Source organism: Mobula birostris, chromosome 3, assembly GCF_030028105.1.
Source record: "Mobula birostris isolate sMobBir1 chromosome 3, sMobBir1.hap1, whole genome shotgun sequence".
NCBI lineage: Eukaryota > Metazoa > Chordata > Chondrichthyes > Myliobatiformes > Myliobatidae > Mobula > Mobula birostris.
In genome coordinates this window covers 157,431,522-157,445,386 of record NC_092372.1, presented here as the reverse complement: position 1 = coordinate 157,445,386, position 13,865 = coordinate 157,431,522, and the positions used below count along the sequence as shown (strand labels likewise).

Genomic DNA, 13,865 nt, shown 5'->3' with positions numbered 1-13,865 from the left:
TTTTCCACTGCTTAATATTTTCAGCATTTTGATGTGAGACAAGATAGCTGAACAAAATCTTCAGAAGTTTGTACTGAATTGTGTGCCAAATATTTCAGGCTAATTCCTTCTGGCAATTATGGCTTGACATCTACAGTTTCTACAGTATCATCTGCAGTTCTTTAGCTTGTATGTTATATTATAATCAGCATTTGCACTAGATTGTAATTGGATTTCCTTAAATGTGATACAATCCCACACTAAAATTTATTCCAGAAAATATAAGCTCGTGGTTCAGAAGGTAACATACTGGTGTAAATGACTGGCTGGCTAACAGAAAACAGAACAAATAAATTCTTTCCGATTGGAAAGATGTAACAAGCGAATCAAAAGGATCAATGCCAGTAGTCAACCTGATGCAACTTATATAAATGACATGGGTAAATTGGCTGAAGGCATTGTTGCTAAATTTGTTGATAAGGCAAATGGGAAAAGACATTAGAAAGAAAATATAAGAAGACCACAAAGGGGTATAGATTTTGCTGAATGAGGAAAGATCTGGCAATTGAGTATAATATAAGAAAATGTGAAATTAACTGTTGGCAGTAAAACAAAAAAAATCTAAATACTGAGAAATACAAAGTTATGACATTAAGAAGGATCTAGATATCCTGCATGATTTGCACAAAGCTAGAATGTAAATAGAGCAAGTAGTTAGGAAAACCAACAGAATGTTATTGTTTATCATAAGTGGAACTGAATACAAAAGTAGGATGATTATATTTCAGTTTTATAGGATGTCCAGAAGACACATTAATAACTATTAAATTAACATTTAAATGTTAGAATGAAGTATTGCACAATACCTGCATTATTTAATATTATTTTCCATTTAATGATTTAATTGACAGAAACGTAGTCAACGCATGAACACATTGGGTAGTTCAAGTCCTTTACATCCTCCCATGCTCAGTCACAGTAAGTTGTATTTAAACTGAAAGTTTGATTTTATTCAATTATTTGTTAGTAGAAGTTTCACAAAGTTTGAAACTTTAAACCTGATCTGTTTAAATATCCAGCTATTCACAGGACACAACCGTGGTTTCATGGACGCATCACTCGTAAAGAAGCTCATAGTATTATCGAAAAGCATGGCCCTGTGGATGGGTAAGAAAAGAAAGGGAAAAAAATGATCTTCAAAATCCAAAAGCATCTCTGTAATGTAATTAACCTTGTACTGTTAAGAAATTTAAAATTTTTTCTGAAGCTTGAAGATTATTAATTATAACCAAAATGGTTTGTGCAAAATTCTTGCTGATTATTCAAAATGTAATTTTTTTCACAATGCATTTTATCTTTTTCTGTTAGTGATAAATATGTTATGTAATGAACCGGAGGTGATGAGGGAGCTTATGGTAAAGAAACCCTTAGGAGGCAGTGATCACAAAATTGATTGAGTTTATCTTGAAGTTTGATAGGGAGAAAGTAAAGTCTGCTTTGGCGGTATTTCAGTGGAGTAAAGAAAATTACAGTGGTATGAGAGAGGAGTTGGCAAAGGTTAATTGGGAGGAAATGTTGGCAGGGATGACAGCAGAGCAGCAATGATTTGAGTTTCTGAGAAAACTGAGGAAGGTGCAGGATAGATGTATTGCAAAATCAAAGAAATCCTCATATGGCAAAATAGTACAACCATGGCTGACAAGGGAAGACAAAGCTAATGAGAGGGCATACAACAAAACCAAAATTAGCAGGAAGACAGAGGATTGAGAAGGTTTTAAGAACCTACAGAAAGCAGCTAACATAATCATTAGGGGGGAAAAGAGGAAATATGAAAGCAAGCTAGCAAACAATATCATGGTAGATAGAAGAAGTTTTTTCAAGTATATAAAAATAAAAGAGAAATGAAAGTGGATATAGGACCACAAGAAAATGAAGCCAGAGAAATAATAACAGGGACAAAGCAAATGGCAGATGAACTAACTGAGTATTTTCCATCAGTCTTCACTGTAGAAGACACTAGCAGTGTGCCAGGTGTTGAAGGTTGTGAGGGAAGAGAATTGAGTGCAGCCACTATTACAAGGGAGAAGGCACTCAAAAAATGCTGTAAGATCTAAAGGTGCATAAGTCACCCGGACCAGATGAACTGCACCCTAGGGTTCTGAAAAAGTTTGCGATAGAGATTGTGGAGGCATTAGTAATGATATTTCTAGAATCATTGCACTCTGGCATGGTTCCGGACGACTGGAAAATTGCAAATATCCCTGTACTCTTTAAGAAAGGAGGGAGGCAGTAGAAAAGAAATTATAGACCAGTTAACCTAACCTCAGTGGTTGTGAAGATGTTGGAGTCAATTATTAAGGATGAGATTAAGGTGTACTTGGAGACACAGGACAAGATAGGACAGAATCAGCATGGTTTCCTTAAGGGAAAGTATTGCCTGATGAACCTGTTGGAATTCTTTGAGGAGTTTACAAGTAGAATAGATAAAGGGAATACAGTGGATGTTGTATATTTGGATATTCAGAAGGCCTTTGATATGGTATCACACATGAGGTTGCCTACCAAGTAAAGAGCCCATGGTATTACAGGAAAGTTACTGGCATGGTTAAAGCATTGGCTGATGGGTAGGAGGCAGCGAGTGGAAATAAGAGTGGCTGCCAGTGATGAGTGGTGTTCCACAGGAGTTGGTGTTGATCGCTTTGTTTTATGGTTGTATGCTGTATATCAATGATTTAGATGATAGAGTAGATGGCTTTGTTGCCAAGTTCGCAGATGATACGAAGATTGGTGGAGGGGCAGGTAGTTTTGAAGAAACAGGAAGGCTCCGGAAGGATTTAACAGATTAGGAGAATGGGCAAGAAAGTGGTAAATTAAATACAATATTGAATAATGCACGGTCATGCACGTTGGTAGAAGAAATAAATGTCCAGACTATTTTCTAGAAAATCCAAAACTCTGAGGTGCAAAGTGACTTGGGGTCCTTGTGCAGAACATCCTAAAAGTTCACTTGAGGTTGAGTCGATGGTAAGGAAGGCAAATGCAATGTTAGCATTTATTTCAAGCGACTCAAATATAAGAGCAGGGATGTGATGCTGAGTCTTTATAAGGCACTAGTGAGGTCTCACCTTGAGTATTGTGAACAGTTTTGGACTCCTTATCTAAGAAAAGATGTGCTGGCATTGGAGAGGATTCGGAGAGGTTCACAAGGATGATTCTGGGAATGAAAGGGTTGTCTTATGAGGAACTTTTGATGGCTCTGGGCCTGTACTCACTGGAGTTTAGAAGGATGGTGGGGGGGATCTCATAGAGACCTTTCTTTTGAATGTTGAAAGGCCTAGACAGAGTAGATGTGGAAAGGATGTTTACCATGGTGGGGGTGTCTGAGACAAGAGAGCACAGCCTAATGATAGAGAAGCGTCCAGTTAAAACAGAGGTGTGGAGAAATTTCTTTTGCGAGAGGGTGGTGAATTTGTGGAATTTGTTACCACAGGCAGCTGTGGAGCCCAGGTTGTTGGGTGTATTTAAGGTGGAGATTAATAGGTTCTTGATTGGCCACAGCATCAGAGATTACGGGAAGAAGGCCGGGGAGTGGGGTTGAGGAGGGGAGAAAAAAAGGATCTGCCATGATTGAATGGTGGAGCAGACTCGATGGGCCAAATGGCCTAATTCTGCTCCTATGCCTTATGGTCTAAATAGATTTTTATTAGAATGCCAAGGAAGAGGTAAATGAAGTTGGATAGTGAGCAACTTTACAACTAAGAGATTTATAAAAAGCAAGGTGGAAGTTGCCTGGCAAAAAGTATTAAAAAATAGACAAAGCACTTTGATAAGAATGTATAAAGATCAGGCTAGCAATTGGAAGTGTTGTGCTTCTTACAGAGGCAGAAGAATATATAATTAAGAATAAGGAAATGGTAAAGGAATTAAACAATTACTTTGTTTCTGTCATAGATTGGAAAAGTGCGAAATAGGCCCAATTGGTTCACAAAGATTCCCATCAAAGCTCATCCATTTGCCCGTGTTTGCCCATATCCCTCTAAGTATTTTCTATCCATGTACCTGCCTAAGTCACTTCCTCAAGCAGTTCATTCCATAGACTGACCATCCTATGGGAGGAAAATGTTGCCCTTGGAATACAATTAAATCTCTCCCCCTCACCCTAAACCTATGACTTTTGATTTTCCAACTCTGGGAAAAAGACCCTATACCCGGTTTTATACACCTATGTAAAACCATCTTTCATTCTCTTACATTCCAATGAATAATATTCTTAGTACTCTCCCATAACCCAGTATCTCAAATCACAGCAACCTCTTCGCAGTCTTTGTATCTTAATTTCTTCTTTCCTGTGGTCAGGGGACCAAAGTTGAACACAATATATCAAATGTGCCCTCACCAATGTCTTGTACAACTTCAAGATTACATTCCAACTTCTCTACTCAGTGCTCTGACTGATAGAGGTCAGCATGTCAAAAACCACTTACACCACCCTTTTGACTTATGACATTATTTTCAGGGTATCATATACTTGTTTCCCTAGATTCCTTTGTTCTACAACACCCCCGGGCCCTACCATTCACTGTGGAAGTCCACCAATCATTTCCTAGCCAATGTGCAACAATTGCATATATTCAAATTAAATTTCATTTGGGATTCTATGACCTACTTAACATGCTGATCAAGTTCCCTCATTAAATCATGATACCATCTTCACCATCTACAACACTATCTATTTTAGTGAAATCTGTTTACAACCTTACTAACCATGCCTTCTCATCCAAAGCATTGATATTAATGACGAATAGCATGACCCCAGGGGATCACCAACACTATTGTCCTTTTCTTCCTACCATCAAGCCAATTCAAAGATCAAAGTAAATTTATTATCAGAGGACATACTTGTCACCATATACTACCCCGTGATTTCATTTTCTTGCAGGCATTCACAGTAGATACAAAAAACACAATAGAATCAGTGAAAAATTACACACAAAGATGAACAAACAACCAATGTACAAAAGACAACAAATTGTGCAGATACAAATAGAGAAACAAAATAATAAATAATGTTGAAAATATGAGTCGTAGCGTCCTTGTGAGATCATAGGTTGTGGAATCAGTTCAGTGTTGGGATGAGTGAAATCATCCACTCAAGTTCGGGAACCCGATGGTTGAGAATTAGTAACTGCTTCTGACCCTCATGGTGTGGGACCTAAGGCTCTTCTACTGCCTTCATGATGGCAGCAACAAGAAGAGTTGTTGGATGGTGGAGGTCTTTGATAATGGATGCTGCTTTCCTTCGCAGTACTCCTTGTACATGTGCTCAGTGATGAGTGGGCTTTACCTTGATGGAGTTGGTTATATCCATTACCTTTTGTTGGCTTTTCTATTCATTTTCCATACCAGTCTGTGATGCAGCAGGTCAATATCCTCTGCACTGCTTATCTATAGAAGTTTGTCAAAGTTTTAGATAACATGCGGAATCTTTGCAAAGTCCTAAGAAAGTAGAGGCACTGCTGTGTCGTTGTAATGACACTTAAGTGCTGGACCCAGGACAAATCCTCAGAAATGCTAATGCCAAGGAATTTATTGACCCTCTCCACCTCTGATACCCTGGTGAGTACTGGCTGATGGACCTCCTGTAGTCAATAATGAATTCTTTGATTTTGCTGACATTGAGTGAGAGGTTGTTGTGTCACCATTTAGTCAGGTTTTCAATCGCACTCCTATATGCTGACCCATCACCTCCTTCGATTCAGGCAATGATATTGGTGTCAGCTGCAAACTTGAAGTATGACATTGGAGTTGTACTTAGCTTCACAGATATATATATATATAAAACATAAAGCCGGTAGAAGGGGGGATTAAGTACACAGTCTTGCGGTACAATTGTGCTGATGGTGATTGCAGAGGAGATGTTGTTGCCAATACAATCGGACAGGGTCAGAATTGATTTCTTTGGTTACTTCCTCAAAAAAAATCAATAAAATTCTTTATCATGATGCCCAAAGCCATATTGACTGTTCCTAATCAACCACAGTCTTTCCAAATGCATGTATATCTTATTCCTTGGAATCCACTCCGGTAGCTTCCTACCACAGATGTTAGGCTTACTGGTCTATAATCCCCAGGTTTCTCTTTACAGCTCTTATTGAATAAAAACACAACATTAGCCACCCTCCAGTCTTCTTGCACTTCACCCGTTGCTAATGATAGTGTATATATCTCAGCCAGGAGTCCCACAATTTCTTCTCTAGCTTCCCACAATGTTCTTAGCTTTAGTTTATCATGCCCTAGAGATTCACTCTAAGAATGACATCAAATGATGCATTAACTTTTCTATTTTCTGCTGTCATTAGTCACAGGAATTCTTAATTCTAGTTCAGTAAAGTGTGCCTATGATTTAAATGTCAATATAATTTTGATTTTCATGATGCAGGTTATTTCTTTTGCGGGATAGTCAGAGTAACCCAAAGACATTTGTGCTATCATTGTACTGTCAGCTGAAGATCAGACATTTCCAAATATTACCAGTAAGTTTACCATTGTATTTCTAAATGCTTTGAATTCATTCTTTCTTCTTTATAAACTGCATATAATGATGCAATCATTGATTTGTGCTAGGAAATGTCTTGCAATAATTCTATTCAATCAGCCTAACATAAAATTGCTTCTATCTGTTTTAATGAGATTTATAGGTGATTAACTAATGTCTGCTCCACTCTCCTCACAAGTATGGGAATAGTCAGGGTACATTGCTATCTTGAGCATTCTACTTTAGCCTGGAGAGGGCATACTCTGTCACTTTAGGTGTAAATAAATCATCCAGTTGCTGATTAAACTTTGTTCATTAGCCTCTGCCTTTCATTACTTACAATGAAAAAGAAAATTAGGTGGGCTGTATGTGAGATAACCAATCATCAAATCCCAGTTTTATCATTCATGGTGAAAGTTAAAATTATCCACAATGCTGCTAGAAGTGATGTTTAGACAGATATCTAAAAAAAGCAGCATTACTATTGAAATTTAATCTCATTTTTGGAAAGTTTGATCCTCGGAACAGATATCGTTGCTTATCTGCTGAGGTTTGATTAACTGCTTAACCACCAAGTTGAACGGTGAAAATTACGACTGAGAAAGTGCTCAGGAAGCTTAATGGTCTGAGGGTGGATAATCTCCTGGACCTGATGGAATGCACCCTGGGGTTCTGAAGGAAGTAGCTGGAGAGATTGCAGAGGCATTGATGATGATCTTTCAAGAATCAATAGATTCTGGCATTGTACCAGATGACTGGAAAATTGCAAATGCTGCTCCACTATTTCAGAAGGGTGGGAGGCAGCAGAAAGGAAACTGTAGACCTGTCAGTCTGATATCAGTGGTTGAGAGGTTGTTGGAATTGATTGTTAAGGATGAGATTACGGAGTACCTGGAGGCATCTGAAAGGAAAATCCTGCCTGGCAGACCTACTGCAATTCTGTGAGAAAATTATAAGCAGGGTAGACAAAGGAGATGCAGTAGACATGGTGTACTTGGATTTTCAGAAGGCCTTTGACAAGGTGGCACAATGAGGCTGCTTAGCAAGTTAAGAGCCCATGGAATTACAGGGAAGTTACTATCGTGGGTGAAGTATTGGCTGGTTGGCAGAAAACAGAGTGGGAACAATAAGATCCTATTCAGGCTGGCTGCTGGTTACCAGTGGAGTTCCACAGGGGTCGGTGTTGGGACCGCTGCTTTTTATGATGTACGTCAGTGATCTGGACTACGGCATTAACGGATCTGTAGCTAAATTTGTCGATACTACAAAAATAGGTGGAGGAGCGTGTAGTGTTGAGGAAACAGAGTCTGCAGAGAGACTTAGATAGTTTAGGGGAATGGGCAAATAAGTGGCAAATGAAATACAATGTTGGAAAGTGTATGGTCATGCCCTTTGGTGGAAGAAATAAATGGGCAGACTATTATTTAGATGGGGAGAGAATTCAAAATGCAGAGATACAAAGGGACTTGGGAGTCCTTGTACAAAGATACCCTAAAGGTTAACCTCCAGGTTGAGTCGGTTGTGAAGAAGGCAAATGTAATGTTGGCATTCATTTCTGGAGGTATAGAATATAAGAGCAGGGATGTGATGTTGAGGCTCTATTATGCACTTGTGAGACGACACTTGAAGTATCATGTACAGCTTTGGGCTCCTTATTTTAGAAAGGATATACTGACATTGGATAGGGTTCAGAGAAGATTCACGAGAATGGTTCCAGGATTGAAAGGGTTACCCTATGAGGAACGTCTGGCAGCTCTTGAGCTGTATTCCATGGAATTCAGGAGAATGAGGGAGGATCTCAAAAAACATTCCAACCATTAAGAGACCTGAACAGATTAGATATGGCAAAGTTATTTCCCATGGTAGGGGAGTCCAGGACAAGAAAGCACGACTTCAGGATTGAAGGATGTCCTTTTGGAACTGAGATGCAGAAAAATTTTGAGGGTGGTAAATCTGTGGAATTTGTTGCCACGAGTGGCTGTGGAGGCCAGGTCATTGGGTGTATTTAAGGCAAAGATAGATAGGTTCTTGATTAGCTAGGGCATAAAAGGGTATCGGTTGAAAGCAGAGGAGTGGCGATGACTGGAAGAGTTGGATCAGCCCATGATTGAATGGCAGAGCAGACACGATGGGCCAAATGGTCTACTTCTGCTCCTCTATCTTATGGTCTCATGGTCTAACTGGTTTTTCTGCAGTTCTGTCTGCTTTTGCAGCTGGGTTCTTGAGTCTTGATAATCAATATAATCTGGGATGTAGAGCTTGTGATGATCAGTGTTCTTTCATTCTCCTAAAGCACAGGAATATCTAAATTAGGATCTACTCCATTGATTAAGTATTGCAATATCTTGGTTCATTTTCTACAATGGTACATGGTGAGAGAGGAAAAAGGGAAGGGGCTGGCTATTACTGGCTTCCAGTAATGGCTCTTTCTTCCCCCCCCCCCCCCCCACTTCACCATTCCTCCTTTTCCTTCTCTCACCTTATCTTCTTGCCTGCCTTTCTGGTGCTCCTTCCCCCTTTTCTTTCTTCCAGACCTTCTGTCCTCTTCTATTAGATTCCCCCTTCACCGGCCCTGTATCTCTTTCACCGATCAACTTCCCAGATCTTTACTTCACTCCTCCCCTCCTGTTTCACCTATCACCTTGTGCTTCTCCCTCCCTGACCCCCACCTTTTAACTCTACATTTCATCTTTTTTTCTGCAGTCCTGTTGGAAGGTCTCAGCCCGAAACGTCGACTATACTCTTTTCCATGGATGCTGCCTGGCCTGCTGAGTTCCTCCAACATTTTCTGTGTGATATTTGTTCATTTATTTATTGAGAAAAATGGTCCAATATTACATGTATTTGTTGGAAAAGGTATGTGAAGCTTTGGGGTAATGCCTTCTGCAAAAGCTATTTGGAGTCCAGTGTTCCAATCAATGAGATGAGGTTGGAGGTTTGGGTTGTAGAGATGCACTGCTCTGTAAAAAAAGACATACGAAGTCAGATTACTGACAGACCCTGCTCTTCTCAAGAAAGATCTGTTTATGTGCACCATGCCTAGATCAAAACAATTTTCAGAGGGCCTTAGAAGAAGAATTGTAGAGATGCTTGGAAGCTGGAAAAGGCTGCAACAACGTTTCTAAAGACCTGAGTGTTTATCAGGCCACAGTAAGAGGAATTGTCTACAAATGGAGGAAACTCAGTACCTGTTGCTTCTCTCCCGAGGAGTGGGAATCCTGCAAAAATCACACCAAGAGGACAATGTGCCACGCTGAAGGAGGTGAAAATGAACCTAAGGAAAACAGCAAAACATATGTAGAAATCTCTAGAACTTGCTGAAGTTTTTGTTCACGTATCCTCTACAAGAAAAACACTGAACAAGAATGGTGTTCCTGGAAGGACACCACGGAGAAAACCACTGCTCTCCAAACAAAAACATTGCTGCACATCTCAAGTTTGTAAAACACCACTTGGATTTTCTACAGTGCTTCTGGCACAATTTTCTGTGGACAGATGAGACTAAATTTGAACTTTTTGGCAGAAATGCACATTGCTGTTTGGAAGTAAAAGGGCACTGCACCCTAACACCAAAACCTCATCCCAACTGTGAAGCATAGTGGAAGGAGCATCATGGTTTGGTGCTGCTTTGCTGCCTCGGACTGGACAGCTTGCAATCATTGAGGGAACAACAAATTCAGAATTGTATCAAGAAAGAGACGGTAGCGGTCTGTCACCTGAAGCTTAATAGAAGTTGAATAATACAAGAAGACAATGATTCAAAACACAAGAATAAATCAACAATAGAATGGTTTAAAAAGAAGAAATTTCATGTTTTGGAATAGCCAAGTCAAAGTCCTGACCTTAATGTTATAGAAAGGACCGGAAGCATGCAGTTCATGCAAGGAAACCCACCAAAATGGCAGAGTTGAAGCAGTTTTCTATGGAGGAATAGCCTAAAATTCCTCCAAGCCAATGTGCAGGACTGATCAACAGTTACAGGAAACATTTGGTTGAAATTATTGCTGCACAAGGAGATCACACTAGTTACTAAAAGCAAAGGTTCACATACTTTTCCCAACAACTACATGTAATATTAGATCATTTTTCTCAATAAATAAATTAGCAGTGTTTTTTGTGTTAATTATTTCATTGGGTTCTCTTTATCGAGTTTTAGAACTTAGGTGAAGATCTGATCACATTTTAGGTCATATTTATGCAGAAATAGAGAAAGTTCTACAAGGTTGACAAACTTTTTAGCACCACTGTTTATGGTGCCAGTTTTTAAGCATTTGTGTCTATTGCAGTAATTGTTGCATCTGTTATATCTTTGTATTCAATCAATTTCTTTTACTTTTGTAGACTGAAGAAAATGGACAGCTTGTTTTCAGTCTTGATGATGGAAATACCAGATTTACTGATCTTATACAACTTGTTGAATTTTATCAACTGAATCGAGGAATTCTTCCTTGTAAGCTAAAGCATTACTGTGCCCAGATTTCTTTATGATAATTGATTTGAATTAACTATGACAGGAAATGCTACCTTATTCTCTGTAAGAAGTTTGGGATCTTTCGGAGAAAAAGAACTGCATTCTCCAACAAGACTGTGAAATCAAGTAAAATCATGAATTGAAGACTAATTTGAGGCTGTGCCTGTTCACAAAGACATGGTAATAATGCAGAATATGGTGTGAGTGACTGGGTGTTTTCAAGTTTTATTAGTCACTTTATACATTCTGATAATTATATTCAAGATGAACTACTTAAACTGTTTATTACAGCAAAAAACTTGACTATAGCACCTGCTTTGGGATAATCTTGATACTGTATTTGAATTAAAGAAAAATGAATTTATATTCTAAAATGGGCAGATAATTTGTCTATTCAAATTTTTTAAAGTAGTACTGAAGAGACGTATGAAATCCTACAGCACGTATTTTTTTTTGCTTCCTGAATGCAAGCTGTTGTGAATATTGTCCAGGTGTAGACATCTTGAAAGAATAGAGAATCATGTATGTACCTGCTGCTTTTGGAAGTTAACATGGAGTCATTTACAATGTACATTATGGGATATTCATTGTCCAATGACAAGTAAAGAATAGGTCAGAAGGAATTCGAATTCAGCACATTTTATTGCTGAGAGCTAAATTCTTTAAATCAAGTTATGAAGCTATGGTAGATTAAAGTTAAATCAGTTTGAAATACTGTGTGGAGTTTACTGAAAATGTTGATGAGTATAAAATAAACGCAGGCATTACAGAGATAACATTGGATTCAGGAGGGAAACTAGCAGTTGCTAGTGCTAGTATATTGATTTTAATGGGAAAGGAAATCGGTGTATAAGGGCTGTTCAGTTGCCAAATGCCAGTTTACTGCTCCAAGGCCCATACTTCTTGACTAGACATCAAGATAAATGTCAAATAATGTAGCATTACTATTTGGATTTGATCATATTCTTTTGAGAATTTGCTGCACTGCACCAAATACCATTTCTTTTCTGCAAAGGTTTAACTGAAGGTTAAACCATTAAGTGGTATTGGTTTCATCGTGGTGTTTGCTCTGCTATGGTATTAGATTGTCCAGCTTTGGTAATCAAGATCATTTGTGAGGTGCAGGTTAGAACTTTTTAATTATCAGATCACCAATGTAAGCCTTTATTATTGCAATTACATAAAAGCACTGTAAATGTTTTCAAGTGTACTGAATTCATTTCTAAATTAGGGATGTTATAAGATTAATAAGTTCATTTCAGATGGCACAGCAATGTAAAGCTACCAAATTGTTTTACAAATGCAGTTCTAATTAATTAAACAGCTTTTAGGACAGCCCTATGTTGAAAGAATGTCGTAGAAGTAGAATGCTACAACTTATGTATTACATTTTTGGCTCATGATTAATTTTCTTACAACATCTGTCAACTTGCTTGCGAAGCGATTTTGTCTTGAGTTTTAGGGTGTTGTGTATTTTTCCTTTACTATTTAAGTAAATAGTGTTCATTTCTTGTCATTTTTTTTGTCAAAAGTGCCCCTTCAAATAATGGTTGCCTAATGTACTCCGTAGTATACGTATATACATGTATGCTTTTGTAATCATTTGCATAAATTGCTCTACACAGTCAATACTGGGGTGAAGGCAGTTTGATGGATCCATAAGATATATTCAAATAGTTTTGATAACAGGATCCTATGTTATCTGTAAACACCAAGCCAGAATTTTAAAATCAGTATTGCATCATTTTTGCATATTTATGAATGAAAATGATATATAAATTTAGAAAAGCAAAAGATTGTAGGAGCTCTTACGATAATGTGATGGTTAATATTTTGAGCATTCAATAGCTACTCATTTAGTTTTGTCCATTAGTTCAGCAGGTAATATGCATATACTACTAATTATTATATTATATTAATTATAATATAATATAATCTTATTATATTCTTATTATCAGCTTGACTGAGCTCTTCTACTGAAATTCTGACAGGGTTTCAATCTGACTAACCCAACAATCTGGCTGGCTATCAGTAAAACGCCAGTGACTGATATTTTATTTTTGTATTTCTGATATGAATGTACAGTAAAGGGAGACTCTCAGGGTTGATGAAGCCTGTTGTTTTTTTTTTCTTGGTCTGTGAAGAAAAAAAATCACAAGATAACCTATTGTGTTTGGATTGAGAAGAATATACCAAATATGTTTGGTTATTAACCTACACATTGATATATTTGTCTACATTTAACAGTAAACTAATTTACCCATCAAAATGAAAGTAGATTATGTGCTTCAATTTGTATGGGTCTATTCCTTAATATGTTTCTGCATGAACATATAATCAATCATTTGACCAATCAACACACCTTTCAACTGGTAGAACTTGCTAATCATGAATTACTTTTCACTTACTGCAGAACTGATGACTTGGAAATAGAATGTGGCAATCCTTTTTTTTTCAGGGAATGCTTGAACGTTTTAACTTTTTAAATGGAAATCTGCATTCATAATATGCTTGATGTAAATAGCTGAAAGGCTTGTGAACTTAACTGTAACTGTCCAGGTATTTTTGTATAAATAAGGGACTGATATATTCTGTTTATTGTAATTAGAAATAAACATTAATGCAAACTTACTCATTTGAAATACTTAATGCAAATGTTCAGGCATTTTGCTAATTTAGTTTTGTTTCCTTTATGTCAATGTGATTTATATTGTTAGAACACTGGCTCCCAAACTTTTTGTTCTGACCCACATCGAGATTTGTTTAATCTGGATGGTCCTAAACTTATTCTCCATGCTAATTATAAGCATTGAATAAAATCTGCTTGCTTCTTTTGAATAATCTGGCAATAGAGTCTATAAATATATTAAATTGATAATA

General features: G+C 37.7%; 1 protein-coding gene across 6 annotated transcripts in view; it reads left to right on the top strand.

Annotated features, from left to right (window-relative positions):
- Positions 1-13,616, top strand: part of LOC140195367 (growth factor receptor-bound protein 10-like) — a 229,199-nt gene extending 215,583 nt beyond the window's left edge. For all 6 annotated transcript variants that reach the window (XM_072253559.1, XM_072253558.1, XM_072253556.1 and 3 more), the window contains 4 exons: positions 891-957; positions 1,059-1,146; positions 6,419-6,512; positions 10,856-13,616. In XM_072253559.1, the coding sequence (XP_072109660.1) occupies positions 891-957; positions 1,059-1,146; positions 6,419-6,512; positions 10,856-11,002 (396 nt within the window). In that variant the 3' untranslated portion in view covers positions 11,003-13,616. The remainder of the gene's footprint in view (positions 1-890; positions 958-1,058; positions 1,147-6,418; positions 6,513-10,855) is intronic.
- The last annotated feature ends 249 nt before the right edge of the window (positions 13,617-13,865 follow it).